Source organism: Haliaeetus leucocephalus, unplaced genomic scaffold, assembly GCF_000737465.1.
Source record: "Haliaeetus leucocephalus isolate CR32 unplaced genomic scaffold, Haliaeetus_leucocephalus-4.0 Scaffold587, whole genome shotgun sequence".
NCBI classification, from domain to species: domain Eukaryota; kingdom Metazoa; phylum Chordata; class Aves; order Accipitriformes; family Accipitridae; genus Haliaeetus; species Haliaeetus leucocephalus.
Genome location: NW_010973023.1, coordinates 3,605,567 through 3,633,189, shown reverse-complemented (window position 1 = coordinate 3,633,189; position 27,623 = coordinate 3,605,567). Strand labels below are relative to the sequence as shown.

Here is a 27,623-nt window from a genome sequence, read left to right as displayed (position 1 = left end):
AGGGCCCTGCGGCGGTACGGGCGCAGCGTGGCGCCGGCTTCCCCTGGTGCCGCCGAGGTCGGGCCGCCGCGGCCTTTTGCTCCTGCGGTCGCCTCCGCCGGGCCCAGGTAACGGTCTCCCTGCCCGGCCTGAGGAGAGGCCGCCGGCGGGCGTCGAGCGGGGAGCAGGGCTCTGCCGCCCCAGAGCTGCCTCTCCTCGTCCTTTTCCACCTTGCCCGTGGCGGGTGGTTTGTTGTTTTTCCTTAACGCCCTTGGCAAACGCCTTCCACCTGCCTTACGGCTCTGGTTTCCAGCTCTTAAACCTGCCACAGCTCTGGCCTGCTCCCTCATGGCCGAGGTGCTCTCCTCTCCCTCCCCCCAGCCCTGTGGAGGGGGATGTCTCGGTAAAGGTGACGGGCCTTGCGGTAGGAAACACAGGCGTCCCCAGGTGTAGGGAAGGCCTAGGTTTAAGGCGTTGTTTTCTGTCTGGGTAGTGAGGCTTAAACTTGGGTATGGGCTTGAGTTTAGAGGAGGTAGTGTGATAAGCGGTAGGCCGTCTACGAAGTAGTAGCTAGCTTGGTGGCTCATGCATATATGTTCAGGGTAGTTAGGCCTTTGTAATAAATGGGAGGATTTCATCGTGGAAGGTGTGGTTAGCTTAATTCTTATAGCGCAGGTTCGGCTTCCAAGAGTTTAAAGCACCAGTCTTAGAAGCAAAGTTGACAAAGCGGGTTTGTCTGCCAACCCATTTGTACAACCTTGGGTTTCATAGCTGTTTGATTCTCCCCGTTTTTTTTAACCTGGAAATCGAGTGGATAACATCCAGCTTTTTAAAAGACTTTGGAATTGTTAGCTGAGGAAGAAAAAACAAATGTCAAAACATTACTGTCATTTCTGTTTATCCCCAGGTATGCTTTGACATTTGGAGGAGGAGGCAGGTTTTGTCACTACTTACAACTTTCTATATGTTCTTTGAAATAGATTTGTTCCCTGACCAGCAAAAAACCAATAGCCATGTTGCAAGTAGTACAGGGTATGAAAGTGAAAATACTGGTACAAAACTGAGTCGCACAAGTTGAAAGCTAATGAGATGGCAATTGAGGTTGTTGTGCCTCTAAGCAAGAGCATCTCAGTTGTTACTAGAAGTCTCTAAAGAGGGGGAGTAACAGCTGTCATCAGTTTTTAACTTGGGCAAGCAAGCTTTGTCAGTGCTGTGTAAAAGCATTTTGTTAATACTAATTTCAAATATGCAATACTTGAAGAATAGTTTATGCAATGGACTTGCTGTTCTTCATACCTTGAGAATATTTTTTGTTTAGAAGATGCAAAAATTCAATACTTTTTTTGAATCGAAGCTTACAAAAGTGGTAGATACTATGGCGAAGTTTTCAAGGCATGTGTAGGCACCATTTCTCTCACTTCAGGAATTCTTTCCTGGGGTGAAGAAAAGGGGGTGCATGGAGTGGTTAAAAAGAGAGTAAGAAGGACTGAATATAGGCAGTGCAGGTTATGCTTGTACCAGGTAAAGTGTGTTGTAAAATCCAGGACCCAGCTCCTGATCTGAATTACTCCTGTACCTGGAGTCTGTGTAGGTATGTCACTGTAGGGTATGCCCAAACTAGGTATCTTTGTGCTTTCAGCATAGATACAGGCAGAATAGCCTGGGATGTGCTGCCCAGAAGGATACAGCAGTGGTAGTTCTGCTGCTGTTGAACACAACTTGTGTCTCTAAATCCCTTTAATAGCTTTTGAAAAATGCAGTTTGTTACAATCTCATCATCTAAGTGTACTTCTTGATAATAATACATGAGTAAAACATTTGCTTGACCTTCAGGGTGTATTTGATATACAGTTACTTTTTTTGTAGTTGTTAATTTTGTTAGTCTACCAGTGATTGACATGCAAGCTGAAATGATAGACTCATAGAATCATTTAGGTTGGAAAAGACCTTCAAGATCATCGAGTCCAACCATGAACCATGCCCACTAAACCATGTCCTGAAGTACTCTGTCCACTCGCTTTTTTAATATCTCCAGGGATGGTGACTCAACCACTTCCCTGGGCAGCCCATTGCAATGTTTGACAACCCTCTCAGTAAAAAAATTTTTCCTAACATCTAACCTAAATCTCCCTTGCCTCAACTTGAGGCCATTTCCTCTTGTCCTCTTTCCAGCCACCTGATGGAAGAGACCAACACCCACCTCGCTACAACCTCCTTTCAGGCAGTTGTAGAGAGCGATCAGGTCTCCCCTCAGCCTCCTTTTCTCCAGACTAAACAGCCCCAGCTCCCTCAGCCGCTCCTCATAAGACTCATTCTCCAGACCCTTCACCAGCTTGGTTGCCCTCCTCTGGACACATTCCAGCACCTCAATGTCTTTCCTGTAGTGAGGGGCCCAAAACTGAACACAGTACTCGAGGTGCGGCCTCACCAGTGCCCAGTACAGGGGAACAATCACCTCCCTGCTCCTGCTGGCCACACTATTTCTGATACAGGCCAGGATGCCATTGGCCTTCTTGGCCACCTGGGCACACTGCTGGCTCATATTCAGCCGGCTGTCAAACAGCACACCCAGGTCTTTCTCTGCTGGGCAACTTTTCTCCCATTTTTTGTTTTTCTTTGCGCATAAACCAGTCTTAAGAAGAGTGTGCATTAAATGTATGTGGTACCCATGTACTTCAAAATTACATATATATTTTTTTTCCCCTAACACGGATTGGTTACTTAGAAACCCAGAGCTGGGTTGACCAGGTGTTGGAAAGTCAGCTGGCTATACAAACGATCACTAATAGAGTGTATGGGGAGCTCTGCCTGCATGGTGGCATCAGTGGGTATGAAATGTAAGGATTTGATTAAGACCAAAACTCCATCTGAATATTTCTATATGCTTTAATGATAGTATTTGTAATTACAGCTTACAAAGTTCTTATTAGCAGAAATCTTGGAAAAAATGTGTGGCCAGTTGGATTGTAAGAATTTATTTGTGTTAGAAATATGCAAAGTTGCTTTCTTTAGTAAAAGAGAGTAATTTCTGTCCAAATTGTTGTGTGTTAATGAGCAATAAAAACACTGATGCCCATCTTGCCTGTTGATGCTAACACTTATCTCACACATTTGCAAGTATTTTAGGAGGCGAAAATCTGACATGAGACTATAACTTTGTTTCAAATGTGATTCTGTTGTGTAGTCAAGGGAATTCTTTTTGAGCCTTGTCAGTTTTTGAGAAAGTTTCAAGGTACTGTTTTATTTGGTATCTCTTAGGAGCTTGGCAAAGTTGGATGGCTCAAAAATGTCCCTGGAGTAATGCTGCAAAACAGAAGATTAATCAGTGAGTTTTACTTACTGAAGGGGCCTATCTGGAGCTTGATTGTGGTGGCCACAGTGGTGCAGCTGTCTAACCTTAATAGATCTCTACTGGATTCAAACTGATTTGCTGGTGTGACACTATTCCCTTCTGACTACTGTGGGAGATTAATCACAGGAGAGACACCTATGAGTTTAAATCTGACATCTTCCTGATGTCAGGTATTTTAACCTGGTGATAATTGTTCAAATTTGTGAACTGGTAATAATGAATTACCATGTGATATATTCCCTGAATCCTGTCTCAGTTGAGATGTGGTGTCTAGGTGTGCACGGTATGCATACTTCATTTTGTGATGATGTGACTCCTCAGAGCTTTTCTTTTTTAGAAATAGGTCAAGGAGCTTTGCTGCCAGGCCTGGGGCATGTTCTGAAACTGTAAATGCTGGAATTAAAAGTCTGTATTTGACACCTTCCATAAAACCGAAACCTAATCTGTGCATTGAGAGGTGAGTATGTCTTTAGGAGTAAGAGTGGAAGACCCCTTGCAGACTATCAGCCATCTTTTGACTGCTTACAGTAATGTTCATACCTTGGAGATTTCCATATCACATGTTCTGGGTCGAAAAGAAAAGGTATGCTTTCCTGGCATACTTTGTGATCTTATGTTGACCTTCTAAAGTTTTCTGGTATGGTTCTCCCTCACCTCCCTTTCTAAGTTCATATGGAGGATGTAGGTTTTCCAAGTCATACAAAGTGTTCAGCAACTCCTTTGCAAGTCATGGGCTGTGTTGTTCCTTGAGAACAAAAATTGTTATTGTATTACTTCAATAAAAGCCAGCTGGGAGTTAAACTTCAGATGTTTCTCTTGATGCTTGTTGCTTTGTGTAGAGAGGCTTAGGATGGTGGAGCAGGATGAGGCGGGAGGAATAAAGTGGCTGATGAATGTTTGCCACAAGGTAAATGTTTCCCTTCCTGTTTGACAGTGAAAGGGCCCTTTCAATGTAATCATGAGTTGTTTTCTTTTTGAAAATTAGTTACATTTCTACCAAAAAAAATAATCTAAAAATGTTACATGAAAGATTAATTAATTTGCTTTGGTTTATACTTTTTGTAGCTTCCTGTGTAGTTGTTTCTCTGTTTTCCATTGGATGGCCAGTTCAGTCCCTTATGCCGTTAGTTTGGTGTAAAAGACGAGAAAAAAGAAAAAAAAATTCCCTTCTCTCAGCTTCCTTCAAAGAAAAAATAATACAGTTGTAAAAACTACTGTTGAGAATTCTGGATCAAGCATATTATTTTAGCTAACTTGCAGCTTTTTGAGGGATCATTTCTAAATTCTCTCTGGAATAAATGCACTAACTGCTTTGGGCGTACAGTGTTTGAGTTATTTCATAAAATAACTGTGCAAGCTTTGGCACAGTCGCCTCTATGTTAGTGCAATTAAAATTCTGAGTTTTAATACCAACCTTGGACTATTGGTGTTACTGTCATTCTAGGCGTGAAAGCTGTGTGCTTCTGGAATACAGTATTATAAATGGGCAGGTGTTGTCAGTGACACAGTGGTAAATGGACAAGAGACATGGCTGAGGTGTGGACTTTCACAGCAGCTAATATTTTCAGTGGTGATTTTGATGTTACCGTACTCTCATGTTCCAAAAAGTGGAGTATAAAATGCATCTTTTCTTAAACTCTGTGCAGTTACCAGGTACTACTCAAAGGGTATTAGGTTTCTGTCTGTTAATACAAAAATTATGGTGGATCATGTCCAAATTATGATGTGCTGCTTGCATTAGGCTGGCACCTGCATTTCAGGCAGCCTTACAGATGCACAGAAACATTAATGTTCTCAAGATGCCACTCAGCTTTTATTTTGAAGTTCACATCTTTCTGTTGACATAAATGAAAACTGAATGAGACTCCTAAGCACAGATGGTTTGAAGATTTTGATGAGGTGGAGCATGATCTCACTGTCTGACTAGGACATTTCTGTCCTGGTGCATCCTGAGACCTGACTCCACAGTCAGGAGGAGAGTGAGTATACACAGTACTGGCAAATGCCGGTGGTTATGGACTAAGTGTTAAAATCATGGTACAAGCAGTGAGAAACTGAAGTTGAATGAGGTAGTTTCATGTCAGACTGGGTTAAAGTTACCAAAGTTTAAGGAAAATGCAAACCCGTAACTTTTTATGTAATTGTGCTGTGCCACCTGAATAGGTTGTGGTGAATTGTTTTAAGCAAATGTCTTATATCAGAGAGACAAATCGGGACCCAAACTCTGCAAATTAACTCTTCAGGTGAGTTCTGATTTGTGTATTTACAAGCTGATAGTTTCCATCTCTTTGGTTCTGCTCTGGTTTGGAATTTAAATTCTTTGCCATTGTCACTTCTGAAGTTTGCAGGCAAGTCTAATGGTGTTTCTCTTTCTTCCAGCCTGCCATCAGAAATGCTGATAAAGATATTTTCCTATTTGGATGCTGTGTCCCTGTTGTCTGTTGGTTGTGTGAATAAGCACTTCTATCATCTGGCCAATGACAAGTAAGGAAGAGGGAAGCATAAGTGCTAGCCTTAATCATGTTTACCTGAGTTATGAGTCTTTCTAATTTAGTTTCACTGATGCCAGAGCACTGATGCATGTACCTACTGGCAATTACTCTGCTGAAAATGTACTGCATAGCTCACAGTACAATGTGTTGTGTGGAATTCTAGCTGTGCGAGCCCTGTTAAGTTTAATGGGAGTTATGAGCCGAAAACTAAATACAGTGTTTTGAAATGTTGCTATTAGCATTTATTTTGTTGTAAAATTTGCATATATTTGTTTGCATTCACATGCACCTGCACAGGCTTTTTGGTTCAGGCAATTCTTAGTGGTGTGTAGCCAGTGGCTTTGTAGAATTGTCATAGCTTTCACAGTTTTGAAGTCCTACTTATTTAGTTCTTTCATCAGGTTTTTGCAGAGGGCTTGATTTAGTCAAGTGAGTCACTAGTGGGTTTTATCTGTTGCTCTTTCTGTCAAATTCTGGTGACTTCTAAATGAAAACAAAAGGGGCAAAGATAAATACTGACACTTTTTTTTTTTTGTACGTGATTGCTTATACAGAGTTCACAAATTTCTCCTACCAGTATCGTGATAATTTTGTGAAAGGATCAAGAGGAGAGACCCTGGTTGGTATGTGATAACTAGGACATCTGGGTATCCTTTTTTTTTTCCCTAGGATTCTGCTGCGTTAGTGTTGTTTAAATGAGAAAATGTCTTCCTATATAGGAAGTTGCTGCATCTGGTATTCATCCATTTCTCACTTTTTTGCCAGAACTTGTACAGTGGATCAGTTAACAGTGGCATTGACACCTTTAGAACTGATGAATTTAAAGGGAAGGCCATAATCCAGATTTATTTTTTGAGGCTGTCAGCAGGTGCATGTAGATAAAAATTGTGTAGTTGACACAGATTATATATCTTAATATGCATTTTCTACTTCAGGATAGTAAGGTAGGATAAAATCACTGTGGCTGTTCAAGGGAAGCTGATTCATCTGTTTCCATCTCAACAATGTCTGTTTCCATTTTCTAATGTCGATGGAGATTACTATATGTGCACAAGTGGGATTCAAGGAAGAGATACTTTCCCTTATCTAGGAGACTGACTGGTTCAGTGGGACCAGGTCAGTTCTTCCTGCTGGATTTCCGTGGACCTTCTTGAGTCCCTGAATCTTGTGGTGAATTAACAGAAGTTTTACTTGAAGTCCCTGTGTATCTCTGTGACAAATTTGATCTTGGTTTTTAGGCAGAGTATCTTTTTGAGGATATTTCTGCTGTCCTGGATGTACAGGATGCTGTCCTTGATGCAGCAGGACCATCAGGCTTTCATCGTGATATATCTGTGCTGCCTAATGCAGTGCTTTGTCTTTGGGCTTTTCAAATAATGTCTGTGCTTTAATGGTTCCTTGGCGCTGATGTCTGCGATGTAACTGTTGAAGGAAAGGAAATGTTTCTGACCCCCCGTTCTGCACTGACATGCCTCATGTGGTATTATTCCAGCCTTCCTGTCATGCAGCGTGGCAAGCTCACATAGATGGTCTGTCTGAAAGCCTGAGGGTTTTGATCTCCAGCAGAAGGTGCTTGTATAAGGGGAAGTGAGAAGCCAGAGCACAGGGGAAGATCTTTTTGCTTTGCCCAGATCTTTGTGCCATTGTGGTCAAGTGGTGACTGACAATGGTGCGTGTCTGTTTCTGGCATTTAAGTTAGCAGTGAGGGGTTGGATTGGCTTGTTGTAACAAAGTCCAATAAGAGGCCTTGAGATGAATATTATACTTAACACTTTGAGGCAGAAGTGTCATGTACTCTGCTATGAAAGAGACAAATTTGTCCTTCCCTGTTGGATGCCTCTTTCATTTGTCTGTCCTGAATTCTTCAGAAGTTGAGGATGAAAGGGCAGTGATACCTCCCTAAACGCTTGTGATTCCAAGTCCCCCCCTTTTTTTCTCCTCTGTTTATGGGTCTGTGTTTTAAACAGCTTTGACTCAAAAAATGGCAGTGGGAGATTGTACATATATCTGCAGAGCAGCAGGCTGGAAGGTTTTTGCAAAATTCCTGAGTACGTTTGCATCAGTAACAAAGAGCCTGGCTCTCGGCGTGTGAGGACTTATTCTCAGCAGCTGATGAAGTGAGAGTGGTTTTCATAGATAGGAGGCAGTGTGGAATGGATTCAGTCCTTGAATGCTTTAATGCTTTAAGGAGGGGAAAAACGCATTACAAAGCATATTAGTGTAAGTTTGCCTGGGGATAAGCGAGGACTGGTAAAGGTAATCTTGCTGATAAACAGTAGATAATTTCTCTTGAGAATTTATTTCTGTTGCTATTAATTTTCTTTCATGCAGTTAGGTAGACTGCGTGGCTAGCACTTTAAAATTAGAAAACTTACTGGAAACGTTTATTCACAGATTGTTGTTTGAATTCTTGTAACTTCTTGTACTCAGTATTCCCTGAACTGTCCTAGAGATACTGTGGGGGCGAAATGTGATCTCATATTTTCTCCTCACGGGAAAGAGGTGAACCCATCATTCCTGTTGCATGTTTCTTTGATCTCTTCAAAAAGACATCTCTTCCCTGAGCTTTTCAAAAGAGAGTGCAGAAGGGATTGACATGACGGTGGTACCACCACCAAACGTAGGGGATTCTAATTGTCCTCCTCCACCCCGCTTTCAGCTGTATCTGTGTGAGAAACTTGAGGGGTCCAGATTGTCTTTGTTTGGGTAAGAGGTATTAAAACACTTTTTCCACTAGCTGATTTTGTGTGAGGAGGATGCATCATTGTTTTGAGGTGGAATCTTCAAAAGTAACTGATTAATCTTAATTGGTTTTCACTTAAGTCGCTGAGTATGCCTGTGCTGTTTCTGAGCTTCATCCTGGATCCTGTGTTTTCAGGAAGACAGACAAGACTTACCTTTTCTTTGTTTCCTCATGATAGCTTTCTCTGATATGTACTGTTTTGTTTTGCTGTTTTTTTTAAAATCTGCTTTTGTGAGTGTCTGTGAAGGAAGTAGTAGCATAAGGGGAAAAAAGGCTTTTAAAAAACCAAATACTCTAGTGTGCTATTGAGAGGCGTAAAACAGTGGGAAGTTCCCAATATCTGATGATCCTACTTTACAGAGCACTAGTCAAACATTTTCTGTATATGTAGTTGAGATGTTTGTCAACCTTACTGGCATACTGTAAGAATTAACTGAATAACTTTTTTTTTTCCTGTGGTAGAGCAGAAAGTTGTAAGTGGATCTCATTTGGTATGTATAATCCAGAACAAGAGATGTACTCAAAGATTCTATATTCTTTGAGATAATCTAGTAAGCCCATGAGAAATGCTGACATCTAGCATCTTTTGGTTCCTGAGCCTTCATGTTTGCACCAGGGAAACTGACCTCAGATGAGCTGTTGGAAGGTCAAAATGGGGAAAAGTGTACAACTGTGCCTTTGCATTTTCTTGATGAGTATCTAGGAGGCTACAGTTTCTGGTATTCTATAAAGTTAGATTTAGATCAAACCCAGTTTGCTGATAATCTAGGACTTTTTATTTTTCTGCTAACATTATGCTCAGCGGTAGCTGAGACATGCATATAAGAATAATTAAGTAACTATTCTTGAAATTTATGTGGTTTTCCTCTTTATTCTATTTTTATTTTCAGTGGAATCTGGCTGAAAATCTATTCCATTTGTTTTCAACCAAAAAGGACAATTTGGAAAATGAAGTCTGAACAAACAGAAACTGTTTCCTTGGGCTGTGCTGCTCTACATGATAGAAAGCCTGGGTACTGGAAGAAAGAATACATCTTCAAACAAATAGCTGCTGTCAAAACGAGAGTAATGCGACTTGTTAAACCTGTAGATCCTTATACAGGTCTTCCATGTAAAAACAAAGAAGCTATGAAGTAAGCAATGCCTTGTTACAGAAGATGTTTACTTGAAAACAATGTACAGAATATTAATGGCTTTGGAAATGCTGGGGGGATATGGAAATAGAGCTATAAAATATATATCATAATGGGAAGATACGATGATAGCCTATAAATGACCTAGGCTGAGAAACATAAGTAGCAGTTAGTAGAAATTTAAAAATTCTGTTGGAAGCATAGTTTAAATTTTGTCACCTTGAAAATCTTTTTTTTTAAACACCCCTCTCCCCTCTCGATTCCTAAATAACAGAGCCTCTGGCTTGAGTTGGATGATTGTTCTAAAGGACAAAAATGGAAAGGAACACATAACGGAGAAGGCAAAGCTATCATTTAAGGACACATCTGTTACTATACTTTGGTATAGTACAAATTGGCCATGCTTAGATAGCCTGTCAACCCTAAAACTATTTGGAGTTATACCATTGCTTCCTGACCAAAGCCAAGCTCCCAGCAAGAATGGGTGAGTTTTAACATAGGATTTTTGAGGGGTTTTTGGTGTAACTGGTTGATAATGTGTCTGTAGGAACAGTCTGACCTTGGTGTGGCTTAACAAGTTCGTTCTTTCTTAGAAAGCCTCTATGTAGTATTTCTTCCAAAGCCTATGTCCTTCTCTTCATTGGTAGAGCTTTTTAGCAAGAAGCAGATATAATCCAGTGAGCTATGACGCTAATTCGTAGGTTAATGTAGCTACTGGCATGTAAGATAGAGACTGATAGGTCCTGCCTTGGAAAGCTGAATCTAAGGTATAGATACAAATGAGCATGAAACAAACATGTACATCTAGGAGAATTTAATGTGAGACATTTGGATTGGAACAGTTCTTCAATGTTTATGTGGCTACAATCAGGTAATCTATGTTAATAGCATTTATTTTTTTTCTGTCTGATAAGTGTGTATGTGAATTTAGGGACCTTGGTATTTGGCTGCTTGTGCAAGTACATGCATATAAAAAAAGCACAATTTGGGATGGCAGTTGTTTTGTAACTCAAGTGTGTACAATATTTTTCTGGCATTATATTCTGAGAAAAGTTGTTTAAATTAAAAGTATGTATTTGAGGTAGGTATGTATTTGGTAGCTGTCAAGGAGTTTTCCACATCTGTGTCTTCTGTGTTGTTTTAGTATATGCAGTATCAGCTACTTGCTTCTTATGCAAAACCCCTAGCAGTAGAGCTCTGAAAAGAGAGAATGGTTGTTCACATACAAAAACCACGGTTCCTCAAGCAGAAGCGAAGTATTTGCCTAAAAAAAAAAAAATCAATCAAAAGAAACCTTTTGTGTAAAGTCAGCTAAACAAAGTCTTGCAGTCAAATTGTGTGGGAAATGTAGTTATTTTACCAAGATGATGATTCATATGTAGAAAATAGTAGAAGAAAACTTGCAGGCATTTAGTGTATTTATTTCACAGAGTCATAAGCTGTTAGAGCTTGTGAATATACATGAAGGTCATGATTTCGCAAATATCAGAATGTTAATCAGAATGTTAAGACTATAAGGAGCTAGTGCAGGGACTTTGGGAAAGTCCCTGTATTTATACCAGCCTGATTGACTTAAAGATGGAAAGGGTTGATGTCCCATCCCTGCCCCAAATTTTACTGTTCAAGGTAATGTGACAAAGTTCCTGTTGGTTGCTGTCTTCCTAGTAGTGTGTAGTGGTAGGTGATACTACTGCGATACTATTGGGAAATCTAGGAACAGTTTTGAATAGAAGAGCCTAAGTCTGTGAAGGGTTTTAGAAGGAGTTATTTCTCCATTCTGAACAGGTAACGCAAACTCCGCTTTCTGCTCTTTTTTATGCATCATTTGCTGATAAGAACGCCTGTGAAGTATGAGCTTTAGTTGAAGGGTGTTATGGAGCTAAATCACTTTAATTACAGGCAAAATCTAGAAGTAATTTCCTAAAAAACGGAAAGCTTCCTCTAACAGAAGCTTTTAATTTATTGTATGTACAGCTTGATCCTTTCCTTGGAATTTTGCTTCTGTGGAGGAAGAATTTACCTTCTTAGTAGCTTGCTTCATACTGACAAACGTTCAGTGACTCCATCTAGTACCAACATAGTATTAAGAACAAATTATAAAGTAATTCTGTGGCTATTTTGAAATATTGGGCAAGCATCTAAGTTTTTCTTCTTTTTTTAAGTAGTATATTAGGCCATCCTATGGTGGCTTTTGTTTCTTTTCTTGTTAGCTGTTGAGATCCTGCTAGTATGTTGTAGTTGTTCAGAAGTAAAGTTTATGGCTGTGCATGCTGAATGCTTTCAAAACTGTTTTCATCATGTGTTGTTGGTCAGACTTCAGAGTTAAAAATGAAATTAGGCTGAACTCCTACATAAATAAGGACACATAGTCTTGTTGCTACATTCTGTGTGTTCTTTTCAAAGACCTCGTCGACGTTCCTTAATTGCTGAATACCATCTTGCTAACCTGACTGAAAGTAGTGTAGCACTTGGTGCTGATAAGCTTGTCCAGCTCTTCAGTCTGAATCCAGGACTCTTAGTAGGACTTTGGAAGGTAGGATAACATTTTGTTTCAATACTTGATTATGACTTGAAGAAACAGATCCTTTTGCCTTGTATTTTGGGGTTTGGGGAGTTTTCTGAGTTTTCGGTTTTTCTTTTTTTTTCATCTTCCTTTTTTTCTTTGGATTTTGAAAGATCTTATCTAAACTAACAACAAGAAAATACAGGTAGGGACAGCTAGTTGATGATTTATTGTATTCTAAAGAGCTGTCACAGGAGTATCTACTTTTCCCAACAAATCCACCTCTAATTAAAAGAACAGTTATGTATCATAGTATATTAGATACTGTACTGATCTTATTTCTGTGTTCAGTTGTATTTATTTTGCAGTCTTCACATGCCAAAGTTTGATATCCTAAAGACATTTTAAATAGAATGGTTTGAGGAGGGATGTGCTTCTTCCCCTGACTCAGGCCTTGCCCTGTCCCTATCACTCAAAGTGATGAATTCTCACGAGACAACTTTGCTCGTTGTTTCCTTTAATCTATGTCACCAGGTAGTTGTATCCTGCTCCAGCAGTAGGAATGCTGTAAACCATGCCCTTTTGGGGATATTCAGTTCTTGGTATTGAGTGTCCAAATTAAGGGGTTAGTCTCTGTGGGCTGTGTAGAGATGAATGTCTTTAGAGAGCAGGGCAGCACATCTGAAGTAGACTTCTGCTCTAAAGGAACCTGCGTCTTTGCACAGAATACACTGGGACCTAGGTGTCTGCCTGAAGTTGGATACGATTAGGTGCTATGGAAGCCTGTCTCAGGTGTTCTGCTCTTGGACTGAATTCAGAGGTAGCAGCCCTTTCTTCCTCCCCCAGCCATGCTAATGATGTAGACTTATATTATTTGGCACTGGCAAGGAACTTGCCTCAGGGAGCCTGTGAACATTTGCTCTAAGCTGTGATCATTTCCAGCTGGAAACTCTTGCTACCTTAAATCTGCACAATCACCAGAGGAATTATTTAAAACCACAGAAGGAATATTTGTTTCGCTCTTACTTAAAGGTGTCCATTTCCTAGAAAACTTGAGACTGGCTGACCTGCGTGAGCCTATTACAGGTTGTCTCAATCTATGAAAATCTCCGATAAGCGAACAGCCATTTCTTTCGTATCTTCAGAAGTTTAGTAGATTGCTGTCCCTGTGGTGTTGTTCCTATAGTCCTGCTAGCGGTTTACCCCTTCCCATGCTTGGAAAGAGAATTTTTTCAGCACCTGGTAGTAGTTCAATCATAATGAATTTCCACAAAGTTGTTAAGCATCGAGTGCCTCACTCTAGTGTAGTTTTCCTGCTTACTTTTCTGAACAGCTGTTCTTATGCTCTGTGTGAGCAGAGTAACATTAGGCAGTTAACTGTAGATGGGTTTAATAATCGTAAATGCCACACATCTTGTTTTTTCGCACATAGCTTAGCTGTGTAACAGAAATTGTTGATGCTAGTAGTTTTGACAGCCAAGTACAGGTTATATGGGCCTTCTGGTATTTTGATAGAGAAAGACTGAGAGACTTTATGTGATTGATAAATCTCTGTCATTTTATCTTTTATAGCTGTAATTTTGCACTACAAAAGTACAGGAGTAGCTAAAAAAAAAAAAAAGTTGGAGTAAGGGATGTCATTTTCTGTTTGGTAACCCAGAGAGATGAAAACAATACTTGCCCACTTTTCAGGACAGTAATAGACTGCCGGCAGTGAATAATTTTGCCATTGACTTATGTGTTTGCAAATGTAAGAGTTAAGAATGCATTTTTCTTTTAAAAACCAAAAAGCTGAAATCCTATCATTCTGTGTTCTTGGAGTAAATAGATACCTTTGGCTCTGTTTAGTTCTCTCACTGAGCTCTGAAGTGTTCTTTGAGCTACATAGGCCTATAGAAGGTATGTCTTATCATTTTCCCAGGAGTATGTAATCTGGTGAAGACATCTGGGGTTTTACTTTGAAATTCAATATTTCTGTTGAATAGCTCTGTATTCCTCACTGATGTTAGCCCTCTTTGCAAACAGTTCTTTACATATGAAAAAGCTTGATGCTTAGGTGTTTAGTAGCTGGGAATAAGGCCTGTTTGACTCTTAGGTATCCAGTTTAAAGTGGTAAGTAGAAGCTAGAGAAGTACAATTCATGGATTGCTGCTGATAACTTTTGCCCTGGCATAGCTAGTTTCCCTCCCTTTCCCCACAACACATAAATTCTGTGATCTTTTACATGTATTCTGTACTCTAGTGAAAAACCAGTAGCAGTTACAGGGGTCCAAGTGTTAAAGCAAGCTATTATTAACATTATTACAGTAACGGGCAGAGTAATAAGCAGCAGCACTTATCTATGAATTTTAATGTTCAGGAAGACCTTGTGAAAAAATGTATTTCCAGATGAAAATAAATCTACTTTAATTAACTTTTCAGGAGAAAAATGAAATTGCTTTTGTTATGGCGAGTCTTCATTATCATCAGCTTCTTGAGAGAAGCACTTTGGGTTCTGCTACTGTGTAAGTTTTGGTTTCTCCTTTGTGGGTAATAAAGATAACCTTTTGAATAAAGCTTTGAGTTTTACAGTTAAAATTGGCTGTTGGTAAGAGGTTTGTATTTAGGCAGTAATTAACTATTCTTGCTTAATATAAACAACAGTTATGCGTAACTATATAGAAAGCTGTAGAAGTATTTTCATCCTAAAATGTTACCATTGTTAGGCTATTAAGGAGATATTGTAGTCATACAAGTGTACTAGTGCTTGCTGTATTGGGAAAGTTAGAAATACACTGCCCATACTTTCTCCCTTTTCACAAGCAGTCTTTTTATTCCCTCTTCCTATCTGAAAGACCTAGAAAAGAGGGAGACATCTTAGGAAGTAGGAAAATAATCTTTAGCTGTGTAAGAGGGGAGAAAAAAATTCTAGTAAACTGGTAAGGTGCCTGCGTTTATCTTTCAGTCCTATTGAAAAACTAGCTGGATTTCCTATGAAGTATTTGAGTATATGTGTATATTGCAGGGTATAATATAATACCTGTTCATATACTGTAAACTGTTTACAAAGATGGAGGGTTTTAGCTTTAGAGGATGACTTTGTGGAATTACTTTCCCCCCAGCCCACCCCCTCAGCTTTCTCCTCAGATACTGTTGTATTTACTGGTAGTCTTATGTACCCATTATAACTTAGTATGGCTCTTTTTACACAGAAGGTTAAGACTTAACATAATCTTCCTCACTACCAAATAGGATCCGATGTAGAAGCTTCTCAGTTGCCTCTGGGATTTGGGTTCTTCTGGTCATTTGTGTGCAGTTGTTTCTCTTTTAGGTTAGGCACAGGCAAAATTATTCAATAACTGGTATTGCAGAGAAGTCTATAGCTAGTTGGCTTTTAGATTCATAAGCTGATGCTTTTTTTTTGCGTAAACAAGTCCATATTTTGGAGTTTAACAGATGTACTTTTTAAAGTTGACTGCCATATTTTCTGCCTTTGGCTAAGCTGGACAGCTGATCAGAAGTATTAGACACTGCATTAGACAGCTTAAAAGAAGCATGGTGAACTAGAGATGTTTGGTTTTCAAAAGCATTAATAGAGAAGAAAGATTGTATCTTCTAATAATTTTTCCCCTCTTATAACCTCTCCGAAGGTGATAGTCTCAGTGTAGAGCTATTTACTATATCTTTCTATTAAGTCATTCCCCCTTGCTTAATTCTATTATTATTATTTTTTTAAAGTCAATATGCCCTTCCACCTAATAAACCTGTATTGGATGATGTTGACCCAGAATATGGACTGCATGACTACAGTCTACATCTTGATATGCATGGTGGAAGCTGCACCTACCTGTGTGGAACATTCAAGAGCCTCTTTTGCAGAAAAGGTATAGTTGGCAGAACAGTAATATCTGTTTTTAAAATGATCCCTGCTGTTATGTTTTCCCTCTTATATCCAGTATCTCTGTTTTAAGGGGAGAAACTGCAATGGATTTTTAAGAGTAAGCTATCTTTTTGTCTGTTGTGTGATTTCTTTGTATCGGCATGGTGCGTTGTGTGGTGTTGTAAGCTTGCACGGTATGAAGTCTGCCTGCTATTACATTGACATAGTGTCAGGCCTGAGATATAAGTTCTGCAGATTGTCAGGATATTTTCGTTTGGTTCAGTGCTGAGTTAATAATGCAGTGGCAGAGCTTTTGGTGCAGGTTGATGTTCCTTCCACTTGTATACTGTAAGGGAGAGTGAGTTTGTCCTCATACATTTTGGAGACCTATTTCCATAGAATTCTTCTCAAGTATAATTCAGGTGCATTGATAGATTAAATATTTAAATATATTTATAGAAGGTACTGTGAACTTTAAGATACATAGCTTTTATTTAGGTCAACTTAAGGTTGTGTGTTTTGACATCCTTTCATTCTGTAATAAGTTCAGTGATTGTTTTTAACTATGCTGCTTTTTTCAGTTCTTAGCATTTCTTTTAATGAGACATGATTGGTTATCCTTGTTGTTCATGTACAGCCCAACTTAATAATTCTTACTAGGGTTTTGCAAAATACATTGGTGATCTCTCATTTGACTTTAACTTCAGCACAGCCCTGCCTATAGCTACACAGCTGTCTTTCTGTCAGCAGAAACAGATTAAAATACTAAACTTAAAATTAAACAATTAAAATTAAAAACTCTAAATTAATTATTGCTCCCCAGTATTTTTCTGGTAACTACTACTGAGCCTTCTGTTGATTTCAGAAAATACTGTTTTTGATGAAAACAGTAGAGGGCACTGTTATCAGGCTTGAGTGCTTTTACAGTGTTAGAACAAATTTACCCATGACTTTTTTTTTTTTAAATTTGTATTTCATTACTCCAAGAGCTGTCATTTAGACTGTAGCCTCGTGCACAGTGTGCAGTGTTCTAGTCCTTTGAATTTGAAACATGTTTTCAGATTCCCGAAAAGCTCCAAGCTTGAAATAAAGGGATACTTATTAGGGTAAAACTTCTGTGAAATTCTATCCATGTAGCAACAGAAATTTTTCCTGAGGTGTTGTTCAATACAGGAGTCCTCTTTATACCTGAAAAAAAAAAATTTCTTCTGTCAATTGGCCAGAGGGTTGGGTTTTTGGTCTTGTTTTGGTTTTTTTTTAGGTGAATGTCATGTTTTGTTTTCTAAAATGAAAATTTTATGCTCATAGCAATACAGCTATACAAGAGAAAGCAGTATTTGGCATACTTTCTTTGTTGGTATCATTTTTTTGCCACTTAGATGCTACTTATGTTAAAGATTAAGCTGATGTTTATGCAAATTGTAGCAAGTGTCCAGGAGCTATAGTTGTGATGCCATCTCACTTTGCTAGTTAGAGAATCTGTTTTATGATAACGAGTGTTTTCTGAACTGTATCGGTTTTGTGTCCTTCAGCTGTGTGACAGCCGCTAGATTCTGCTCTCACAGGACATCAGCCAGCTAAAGCCATGATTCTGCAGGCAATAAGCTTGTTTGTCATCTAGTCCCTTCCATGTACTTGCACAATAATTCCTTTTGGAAAATGCTTGATTTCCTCCATAATTTGTGTTAAAAAATGATGTAGTGAGGCAGTTTATGGCTGGCTGCTGTCATATACCTTCATGGTAGTTTGTTGTTCACTTTGCCCTTTCTAGTAAACATGGTGTTTCTGAATGTGGCCAACAGTGTAGGTGTATCCAGTCTGGTTGTATTTGATGGTTTGTGCTTTGTTTTTAGGCTCTGTTCTAATGATACTCTTTGTCCCATTCTCTGGGAGGGCTCTGAAGCATGGAGGTCTCTGACATACTGAGAAGTCTTGCTACTTCTTAAAATTCTCTACCCAATCCAGATTTATTTTAAATTATGTATGTGACACTGCCGCGGATGGAGTGACGCACTTCACTCGTAAGAGAGAAGTAGCAATATGTTTATTGATATAAAGCAGTGATTTAACAAAGCTTGATAGTAAATGCAACAGTGGTTTAACAAGATTTGACGGCAAGATTCACTTTATATTTACCGCATAGAGGATAGAGTCAGACAAAACTGTCAGGGAGACCCTCCCATTGAGTCATGAGGTTCAGAAAGGACCCCCTTGCATTCTAAACTCCTTCTCAGAGGGGAGTATAGGTGTGGCTGGATCCAGACTTAGTCCCAGACTTGGTCAATGGTTTACGTCTAAAGGATTATATATGTGTCATTGATCTTTTACATCACTTAGCTGAGATTTCAAAGTTTAGCATGCTGTTAATCACTTACCAAGAATCTGTTGTGGCAAGGAATCTCACAACCTAGGGGAGTAACCTTGAGAGGCATCCCTACTCAAGGGGAGATCCTGACACGCAGCCCGCTGCTGTGCAGAGCTCAGCAGGCCCTGGGGTGTCCACTATTTATGGAGTAAGATGATTGATTTACAGTCCTATTTGCATACCGACTACAGATGTTAGCTTCTTCCAAATTTGGCTGGAGTCGGACATTGACCAGCACTGTGGTTAGGTGGGTGCATTGCTCAGATTTAGCCCTTGGCTATTGAGTTGTTACCCATCTTCCCCTGAATCCGCTTTGAGCGGAATGCAGCCATCACGACCAGACACATCCATCACGACCACCACTGGTGGTTATCCCTTGAGCAGGGTTATGGGAAATACAGGTCAGGTTGCGGCTCGGGGAGCACACCACCACAGACATGTCAATGGTGGCATGTTTTATTTTTGCCTATTTTCTGTTATTGTTCATTAATATTGTGCTTCATTTTGCTGCTCTGTTTTCAATTCTTTCTGCAAAATTCTTAACATTAAATTAAAAAAGTTTTATCACACTTCATTGAACCGAGTGGATGGAGTATATATGGCTTCAGCTCTTTTTTTTCTGTTATTAATACTTGCACTGCAGTAACTAGCTGTTTTGCCACTTTGTTTTGGCTGGGGTTTAGCATTTTATTTTATGCTTCCTTCCATTTAAACAGAATTGGTAATATGGTCTTGTTGACAGATACTGTAGGGTGAACTGAAAGTATTAGAAAACTTCTTGTTTTCAGGAAGCTGTGACAGGCTTTTTGCATAGAAGCCATGAATACTAGCTTTTTATTAAACATTCGTGAAATGTATTTACTTAGGCTTTCAACTTTTAAGCATAGCTTTGTAACCATATGGTAGTCTAAGCTTTGGCTTTTCAGTATTATTCCTTGTTGATGTAAGTTGGTGCATTGTGCTTGCAAAACGTAATGGGGTGATTTTTGTGTGTTTAGAGCACTTTTCAGATTTGTTTGTAAAATATCACATCATGTATTTGAAATGTTTTAGCTTGACCTTGAAAATGACCATTTCAGCATGGTAAGCCTGGTTGTTGCCACCAGAATTAGTGTTAAGTACAGCCTTCCCTGTGAAAATAACAATCAAATTATAACTTGCAACAAAGGCTCGGTTAGCAAAACAAACTTGCTTGGCTTTTAGCTAAAATAAGTGCCTTTGAACTATTGGGCTATTTGTTTCTTTCCCCTGAGGTTTGTCTACATGATATCTGTTCTCTATATTGGTATTCCCTTTATTTGGAAATACTTGTTCCCTATAACCTATACTGATTAAAGGGCTGCTTTGCTGCTATACGTGTCTTGCATAAATCCTGGACAGTAGATACTATAAGGGGACAATGAAACAAATTCTAGATGAGTTTGCTTCCTCTATGTTTTCCTTGGTGTGTTTAATATAGCTTGGTCTGCCCTTTAATTTCCTGTTCTCATCTGACTGGGATGAGAAAGGGGAGATTTCAGTACTTAACACTTCAGCTTCTTGCTAATTTCTAGGCATGCTTTTTCTTTCTGCTGGATATGAGGACTGCAATGGAGCTTTTATATTTAAAAAAAAATAAATTATAAAGACTGGATTAACTAACCCATGAATAATTAGCCTTCAGGTTCCTGATCTGTGTCACCTATTTCCATTCTGGCTTAAAGTTAAGAAGTAACTGCAATAGGGGATTTATAATTTACACCTTAGCCAGGTGACCCCTCTAGCAATGCAGCAGTTTGTGTTAAATGCCATGCAATAGTAGTGATGTTCTGGGCTTCATTAATTTATTAGCAGTATGCTTATTTTCAATCTGTTTTTATTCCATTAAATTTTTCATTTGTTTTGAATGAGCAAGAGGAATAGCTGCTTGCATTCAAATTTGAATTGCAGATAACTGAATAGTCCTTTGGGAAAAATGATTGTTGACTGATATTGTTTAAAGTCTCTTGTATAAAAAAAGCTCAACTTTAAATGCAGGCTTTCAATGTTCACTCAGTAAAGCTTGACTATTTATCTAAAATAGTTTTATCTTGAATGAAATCCTGTCGTTGGATTTGATTTACTGAGGTTTGGAACTGAACCATTTGGGTACTGAACCATAAAGGCAACTGAGGTTTGGAACTGAACCATTTGGGTACTGAACCATAAAGGCAACTTAATAGCCTTTTTTGCACTTTGAGCTGGATCTTGAAAGTGAATTCTGCTTACATTTTCTTCAGTGAGTTCCCTGGGACTTCAGTGCAAGGACAGTGGGTATCACTGTCTGTAGTGATGCATTTTCCTTCAACCATACTAAATATTTCCTGGGCATAGTCATGTTGGTTTCACTGTATTCACACTCCTATTCCAGACAGTGTCTGTGCTGAAAAACCTGCTGATTCTGTCCTCTGTCATTTTTTGGGATGCTTCCTCCACACAGTAAGTATTCTTTGGACTCCCTGCTTGTGAGTGATGTCTTTCCAGCATTGGTTTGTGGCCAAGCATCTCTTGGGAGTTGCTTGGCCCCACAGTACCAATTCAGAGAAGTTTCTGGCTTCTCTGGTAAACTGTGGGCTCTCTTTCTCTGTCACTTGGCATCCAGCTGTCTGCCCTCAGCAGCCACCACGCAAAGGCTTCTGCTGCTTATTCACACAGGCTTTAGCTTTTTAACTCAAAGCCAGCCTTTCTGATGTTGCTGCTTCTGTCTTCAGCCTCATGGTGCTACTTGGGCTTGATTGAAGGAGAACCACAGGCAAAACACTTCTCTCTTTTTTTCACTTTTGCCACTTGCATCTTAAACCTCTACAAACCTCTTCAGTTATTATCTTACCATCCAGGGCCTGCTACTGAATCCTGACAAGCAGTATTTTCCTGGGAATTCCTTCTCTTCCTTCCTGTCTGTCTCCTGCAAGTGCTAGATACATAGTTCTGTTCCTTTTTTTTTTTTTCCTTTGAGGTCTCCAGTGCTTTTGTTTGCTCTTTTAAGAGAGTATGTCTTGTTCAAGGGAATTTGTTTAAGGGGTGTCTTACAAACAAATCTGCTTGTGTCGTGATGTAATGCTTTTTTTTTTTTTTTTGTAGTCAGAGATCTTGTTTGTTATGATGTATCCCAAATTATAATTAGACAGTTGGACTCCTTGGTTAACTTTCCTCCTCCGATAGCAAGGGAAAAAAGAACATTTAAGAAAAGTTGGTCTCTTCTAGGGGGAGAGGAATACTGTCCTGGGTTTGGCTAGGATAGAGTTAGTTTTCACAAGAAGCTGGGAGGGGACACAGCCAGGATAGCTGACCCAAACTAGCCAAGGGGATATTCCATACCATATGATGTCATGCTCAGTAAATAAACTGGGGGAACTGGCCGGGGCAGGAGGAGGACAGATTGCCGCTCAGGAACAGGCTGAGCATTGGGTTCTGGGTGGTGAGCAATTGCATTGTGCATCGCTTGCTTTATATATTTTTATTAGTATTATTGTTGTTTCTTTTCTCCTTGCGTTGTGTCATTAAACTGTCCTTATCTCAACCCAGGATTTTTTAGCTTTTTCTTCTGATTCTCCTCCCCATCCCACCAGGGCAGGGGAAGGATTAAGCAAGTGGCCATGTGGTGCTTAGTTGCCAGCTGGGCCTAAAACATGACAAAGACACACCAAAGAAATACAGTTATATGTAGTAATAAAATAAAAAAAAAAATCACAAAGAAATCTTAATAATTCTGTCAAAAAATGGAAGTGAGCCTTTGGAAAGCTGTTTAAAAAATGAACAAATTCATAATTTAAAAACTTGATTCAAATCAAGGCATACTGCTTGTCAGTTTAAGTGATGCAATATCCTTTTCCAGGGAGGATTGATAGGTATCCTTATACCCTGTTGAACAGGGTTATATGAATTACCAGACAGAGCAGAGAGATTTAAAAAAAAACAAAGGGTAGGGGGTATGTCATAATTTATTTCATACGTTATGGGTTGAACTTGACTTTTGAGGAGTGGGCAGTGATGGAGGCACTGGTGGCATGAAATTGAAATATTGAACATGGAATTTACTCCCTGCATCCTTGTGTAAGTCCTTTAGGTGGCATTCAGATTTTTATACTCAAATATACCAAATATTTTTTAGCTGCTGCTTCTACTGTGGATCACAGAATCAAAGCCCTGAACTGCGACTTAAATTCTTTATAATGTGCTTGATATCTAGATGTTGGTGTATGTCAGGGTTCCTTATTAGTGAGTGGGAGGAAACTAAAGACAGAGGGAGAAACAGAGAGAACATTTACAGTGTACTTAGTTTGATTTGTAGTAGTATAATGTTATATATTGTTAATATTTTCAGGTGACATTGCAAACGGGTATTTGAGGCTGACAGTTATAAGCTTGAAGGATAATAAGAAGCACTTGCCTCTCGCTGGGACACTTGGCTTATCCTGGGAAACAGATGTGTTTAAAGGCAATGTAAAGGTCAGTCAGAAATACTTTTTGTTTCTGGAAATGCTTATCTCAAAACAGAATTATGTTTATGCATCCTAAATATGCTAATTTTAAAAAAAATGTTTTTATTTGTGGAAGGTGTCTGTAACTAGGAAAAAAACTCAATTCAAATATTGCAAAAACAGTGTGAATTTTCAGGGAAAAAAAAAGTTCTGTCCTTTCTGTCTTAGAGTCTAGATTACATGATAGACTCATTATGCATGTGTGATGACTCCAGTGCTTTCCACTCAGCAAAGATGCTGTGACTGACCAGCGGTGCTTGGAAACGCTGGACAAAATATGTACTGGAGATGTGCTTTTTGTGTGTGGGGGGTGTTTTGGTTTGGGTTTTTTTGTTTTTTTTTTTTCCTTGCAGGCAATAAGTCTTGAACCCCTGGGAAAATACTCTGCAGTTCTGTTGTAGCATGTATGTGCAATGAAAGTTAGAAGCTGTTGGAGAATGTTAAAATGCTAGTGGACGCGGGCAGAAACTACAGTCCACATTCATGCAGTCAGCACCTAGCTCTTGAGTCATGTACATGAGTCAGCTGGATTAACAGTATTTTAGAGGAATTATCACTCATTCTCTTGTATAAAATTCTTAAAAGAATTACTTTAAAGAAAGTTTGAGAGTAGTTCTGTAGATTTTGCAATAGTGGTGAAGGCATATATTTTTAAATGTACTTCAGCTGCATGAATATTTCAGAAGTACCAAAAATTCTGATAAATGTAACTTAAGCACTACTGAAAAATGATCCAGTTCAACACTTGATTTCAATTTGGCACTTACTTTGAAAAAAGTAAAAATTAATAAATCTGTCATTTCTGCTAATACTGCATAAGTGTGGAATGGAATACTGTTTGATAACGTAATACTTTGCTCATAGACATTCACATACTTGTTTTATAGCATCAGCCAGCTTTCCTATGCAATGAGGAATATAACTAAGTTTTAAGATAAATTTTATGTACTAGTATCTGTTGGGAACATCAGCTACAGTTGAGCATGGATTACAGTTGCCATTCAGTCCTCCCTCTAATTGCTCATAGCAATTTTTTTTCTTCAAGTTCCTTGTTTGCATACTGACAAGTTTGTTCACTTGCGGTTTTTTTTTTCTCAGTTTGTACTAAACTTTTTTGAGTTGTGTGTTTGTTTTCAAAAGAAGAAAAAATCCTTCCCCTATGCATGTTAATAAAAATACTGTATGTTGGTAATTAGAAGGAATTCAAGCTAACAAGAAAATGCTTTTAAGGGAATTGTTTGCCATCTTTCTCTAATTGCCATGAATGTTCATTGAGAACCATAATGCAGAATAGGTGCTTTTTTAAGGCTTCTGAAAAATTTTCACTTGAATTAGTTTTATTTTTATTGTGTATCCCATTAATTTCATTAGAACTGTTTGTATGCTTAAAGTTAGTGGGATCTTAGTACATAATTACAGAATATGCTTCATTTGCTTGAAAAGCATATGATAGGAGGTAGGAAATCTTGATGCCGTGTTGGACAGGTATCAGAAAATTAAGGCTCTGGGGGGACCTTATAGCAGCCTTCCAGTACCTAAAGGGGGCCTACAGGAAAGTCAGAGAGGGACTTTTTACAAGGGCAGGTAGTGATAGGACAAGGGGTAATGGCTTTAAACTGAAAGAGGGTAGATTTAGATTAGATATAAGGAAGCTCTTCACTGTGAGGGCGGTGAGGCACTGGAACAGGTTGCCCAGAGAAGTTGTGGATGCCCCATCCCTGGCAGTGTTCAAGGCCAGGTTGGATGGGGCTTTGAGCAACCTGGTCTAGTGGAAGGTGTCCCTGCCCATGGCAGGGGGGTTGGAACGAGATGATCTTTAAGGTCCCTTCCAACCCAAACCATTCTATGATTCTATATGATTTATAGCTGCTTGGCAGAATTTTTTCTTCCATGAAAATAATCATGAGTAGCACATAAAAATCTGGTAAATTAACTGTCAGAGGAAACAGAGAGCTATGGCTATAGTCTTCAGTTTAGCTCTGTCCTATGTGCTTACAGCATAAGTTATACTGAATATTTGTTTCTGGGAAAAAATAAATAATATAAATTTTTTTTTTAAACCCCTCATTTTGTGGTGAGAGATTGCACATGTCAACACATAGCTGTGGGTAGAATTCACTTTGGCTTTTAACATAAATCTCTAAAACTCTTAAAACATATGAAGGCCAAATAAAATCAGCCACAGCAGCAGAACATGCCAGTACTTTGAATTTATTTGAATTTTGTCCAATACTCTAAGGAGAGGAAAAAAAAAAAGAAAGAAAAGCTTTTTTAGCACTTCTGGGTATTTTTTATAAAAAACTAATTGTTGAAGTACAGATAGTTGGAAATACATGGGATCCCCCCCCCCCCCCCAACAGTCAAGGCCACCCTGCTTTACTTTTCATAATTAGCCTTTGATATGCAGGATGTCAGACCACAAAATAGTAATCATTTCTTGTTTCAAGTAAATTTATAGCTTGTATAAGTTATTAAATGATCGTCAGCTTTGGTTTGAAATTTTTATTTTTAGCATAGTCTACAGTAAAAAACTTAGGAAAACTGTATGTATCGCATTACCTTGTATGTTTGTGCCATCTGCTCTGTATGGTTTGACTGAAGTACAGTAATAGTGAAAGAAATGTTAAAGCAATGGAAGCACAACTACGTAGTACAGTGAAATAAAGCATTCCTAATTAATTTTTTGGCATGGAATATGTGATGTTGGTTTGTTTATGCTTTTGGAGCATATGATACTGCTGGAAGTAATGCATATATACAGCATAATTAAGATAAACTGATTTATTTAGTGATTCAGAACTCATAAGAATAGGTAACAACTGGTATTAACAATGACACACAACCCATATGCTTTTAAGGCATGTGTCAAACCATCAGTTTGCAAGTACCCAAGAACTGGCATCCTGACTTTAGCATTATCAAATGATGTAATTGTGTAGTGTTGTAAAGAAATACCTTCAAGAATTTTTAAAAGGAAGAATTATTTGGAGGGTAGAAAGATATATTAGTATTACCTTTTGGGGAACTGAAGCTTGCAGCCATTCAAAAAGTGCTCTATACCTTTTGTTTATAGCTGGCATATAAGGGTAATTGTTGTGTGTGTACACTGCATTGGGGGTGGTGTCTTTGAGTATCTTTGCAAACATTTCTGCATTCACACAAGTTTAGCACCTGAGTTTAAATGTGGGTTTCTTTCTCATATTGAAAGGACTATCATTATTTGAATGGTAAGCTAACTAATAATTGAGAAACACAGATGTTAAAGGCTTAAAATATGTTCAAGAAATAATGTCTGATTTAGATTGGCCGTACTACTTCCTGTAGCAGAGTTTTTGATGTCTGTAGGTTGCAATTTTGATTTCTGTAGGAAACCTCTAAATAAGTATTTTTTGTTTTGCAGTAGTCAGTAGAGCACTATCAATTATATTTTGAGCTTTTAGCCTTCATACCAAAAATTGCTCTCTGAACCCTTGATATTTCTCCTAAAATCAGGACAGATCTACTTATTGTGCCATGGCATAGGGAAATAATCTCTTCTGCTTGTTTTTGTAGGACTGCTTTGTGATGGATGTTACTCTCTTGGATGAAACTGGAAAGCCCTTCTGGTGTTTCAGTGCCCCAGTCTACATCGAACTGTCTTCCGAGGCATCCGGCCTTTATGACTACCTGGGTCGTACCTATACCACATACTATGCAGATTCAGAGGGTAAAGTCCGTGTTGAGTTGGTATGGTTGGAAGAAACCAAGGAGTATTTTATAGTTAGTTTGGTGCTTTATATAAGCACCAAAAAGGTAAATAATTGGTATGGAACAAATTACTGACTTAATTGGGTCAGCAATTTCCTTGCTTAAAAAACCCAAAACAAAACAACAAAAAACACACCACACTAAAATTTTGATGCTTAAAATTGATACCAATGAGCAAGACTGTTCCTGCAAGTTTTTCAGTAACAAGTGCAATTGCATAATTTTTTTTAATTGGCATTGGAGGGATTGAAGAGACATGTTGATGTAAATTAATCTTTTTCTTCCCTATTGAACATCACATGGTTAGTCTGTTTCTGGTACTAGGTATATTGAAATTATTTTTAGGAATATTTTTCTTTATAGATACTTGTTACTATGGTTAATGAATTGCTTCTTGTGAGAGCCATACTGTGAAGATGCCTTGCCTTACGTAAGCTACACTGTTTTTCAGAACATTGAGTTTTAAGTCTAGTAGTAAAACAGCATGTGGGCTGTTCCCTTCAGATTCGTTATTGTGTCATTGGTAAATAACAGGTTTTGAGAGGTTTTGTTAAATGCAGAAATGCTTTTTCTTTTTTTCAGAAAATACTTCAGTTAAATATATTCTGGTAGAGGATTTAAAATGTAGACAGGAAGTTACAGATCTGAACAATATGGCAGTTAGGGCATTTGTTAAGAAAATCACATATAATATCTATTATGAAATTTCTTTAAATTCCTGTTTGTTCTGTTTTCCTGTGTTCTAGCCTTCTGTCTGATTTGAGCCTAGATACTTGCCTCATGTATTGACATATGAATAAGTGTCCCAATTATCAGCACAGCTGAGCTGTTGTCTGCTCTTACTGGATGTACGTAACATTCAGTTGTTTTGGAAACAGTGCATATCTGATACTCTTTATCTAACAGTAAGCATTCATATAAAAATTGAATGTATGTGCCTGATCTTTCAGG

The 27,623-nt window shown here is 38.6% G+C and overlaps 1 protein-coding gene across 1 annotated transcript in view; it reads left to right on the top strand.

Annotated features, from left to right (window-relative positions):
- The window catches only part of FBXO15 (F-box protein 15), a 27,564-nt gene extending 817 nt beyond the window's left edge, over positions 1 to 26,747 (top strand). The window contains exons 2-11 of the mRNA XM_010578002.1: positions 3 to 107; positions 3,669 to 3,788; positions 5,711 to 5,815; positions 9,457 to 9,699; positions 9,974 to 10,183; positions 12,103 to 12,232; positions 14,624 to 14,706; positions 15,920 to 16,065; positions 22,769 to 22,893; positions 26,478 to 26,747. Of these exons, the coding sequence (XP_010576304.1) occupies positions 3 to 107; positions 3,669 to 3,788; positions 5,711 to 5,815; positions 9,457 to 9,699; positions 9,974 to 10,183; positions 12,103 to 12,232; positions 14,624 to 14,706; positions 15,920 to 16,065; positions 22,769 to 22,893; positions 26,478 to 26,747 (1,537 nt within the window). The remainder of the gene's footprint in view (positions 1 to 2; positions 108 to 3,668; positions 3,789 to 5,710; positions 5,816 to 9,456; positions 9,700 to 9,973; positions 10,184 to 12,102; positions 12,233 to 14,623; positions 14,707 to 15,919; positions 16,066 to 22,768; positions 22,894 to 26,477) is intronic.
- The last annotated feature ends 876 nt before the right edge of the window (positions 26,748 to 27,623 follow it).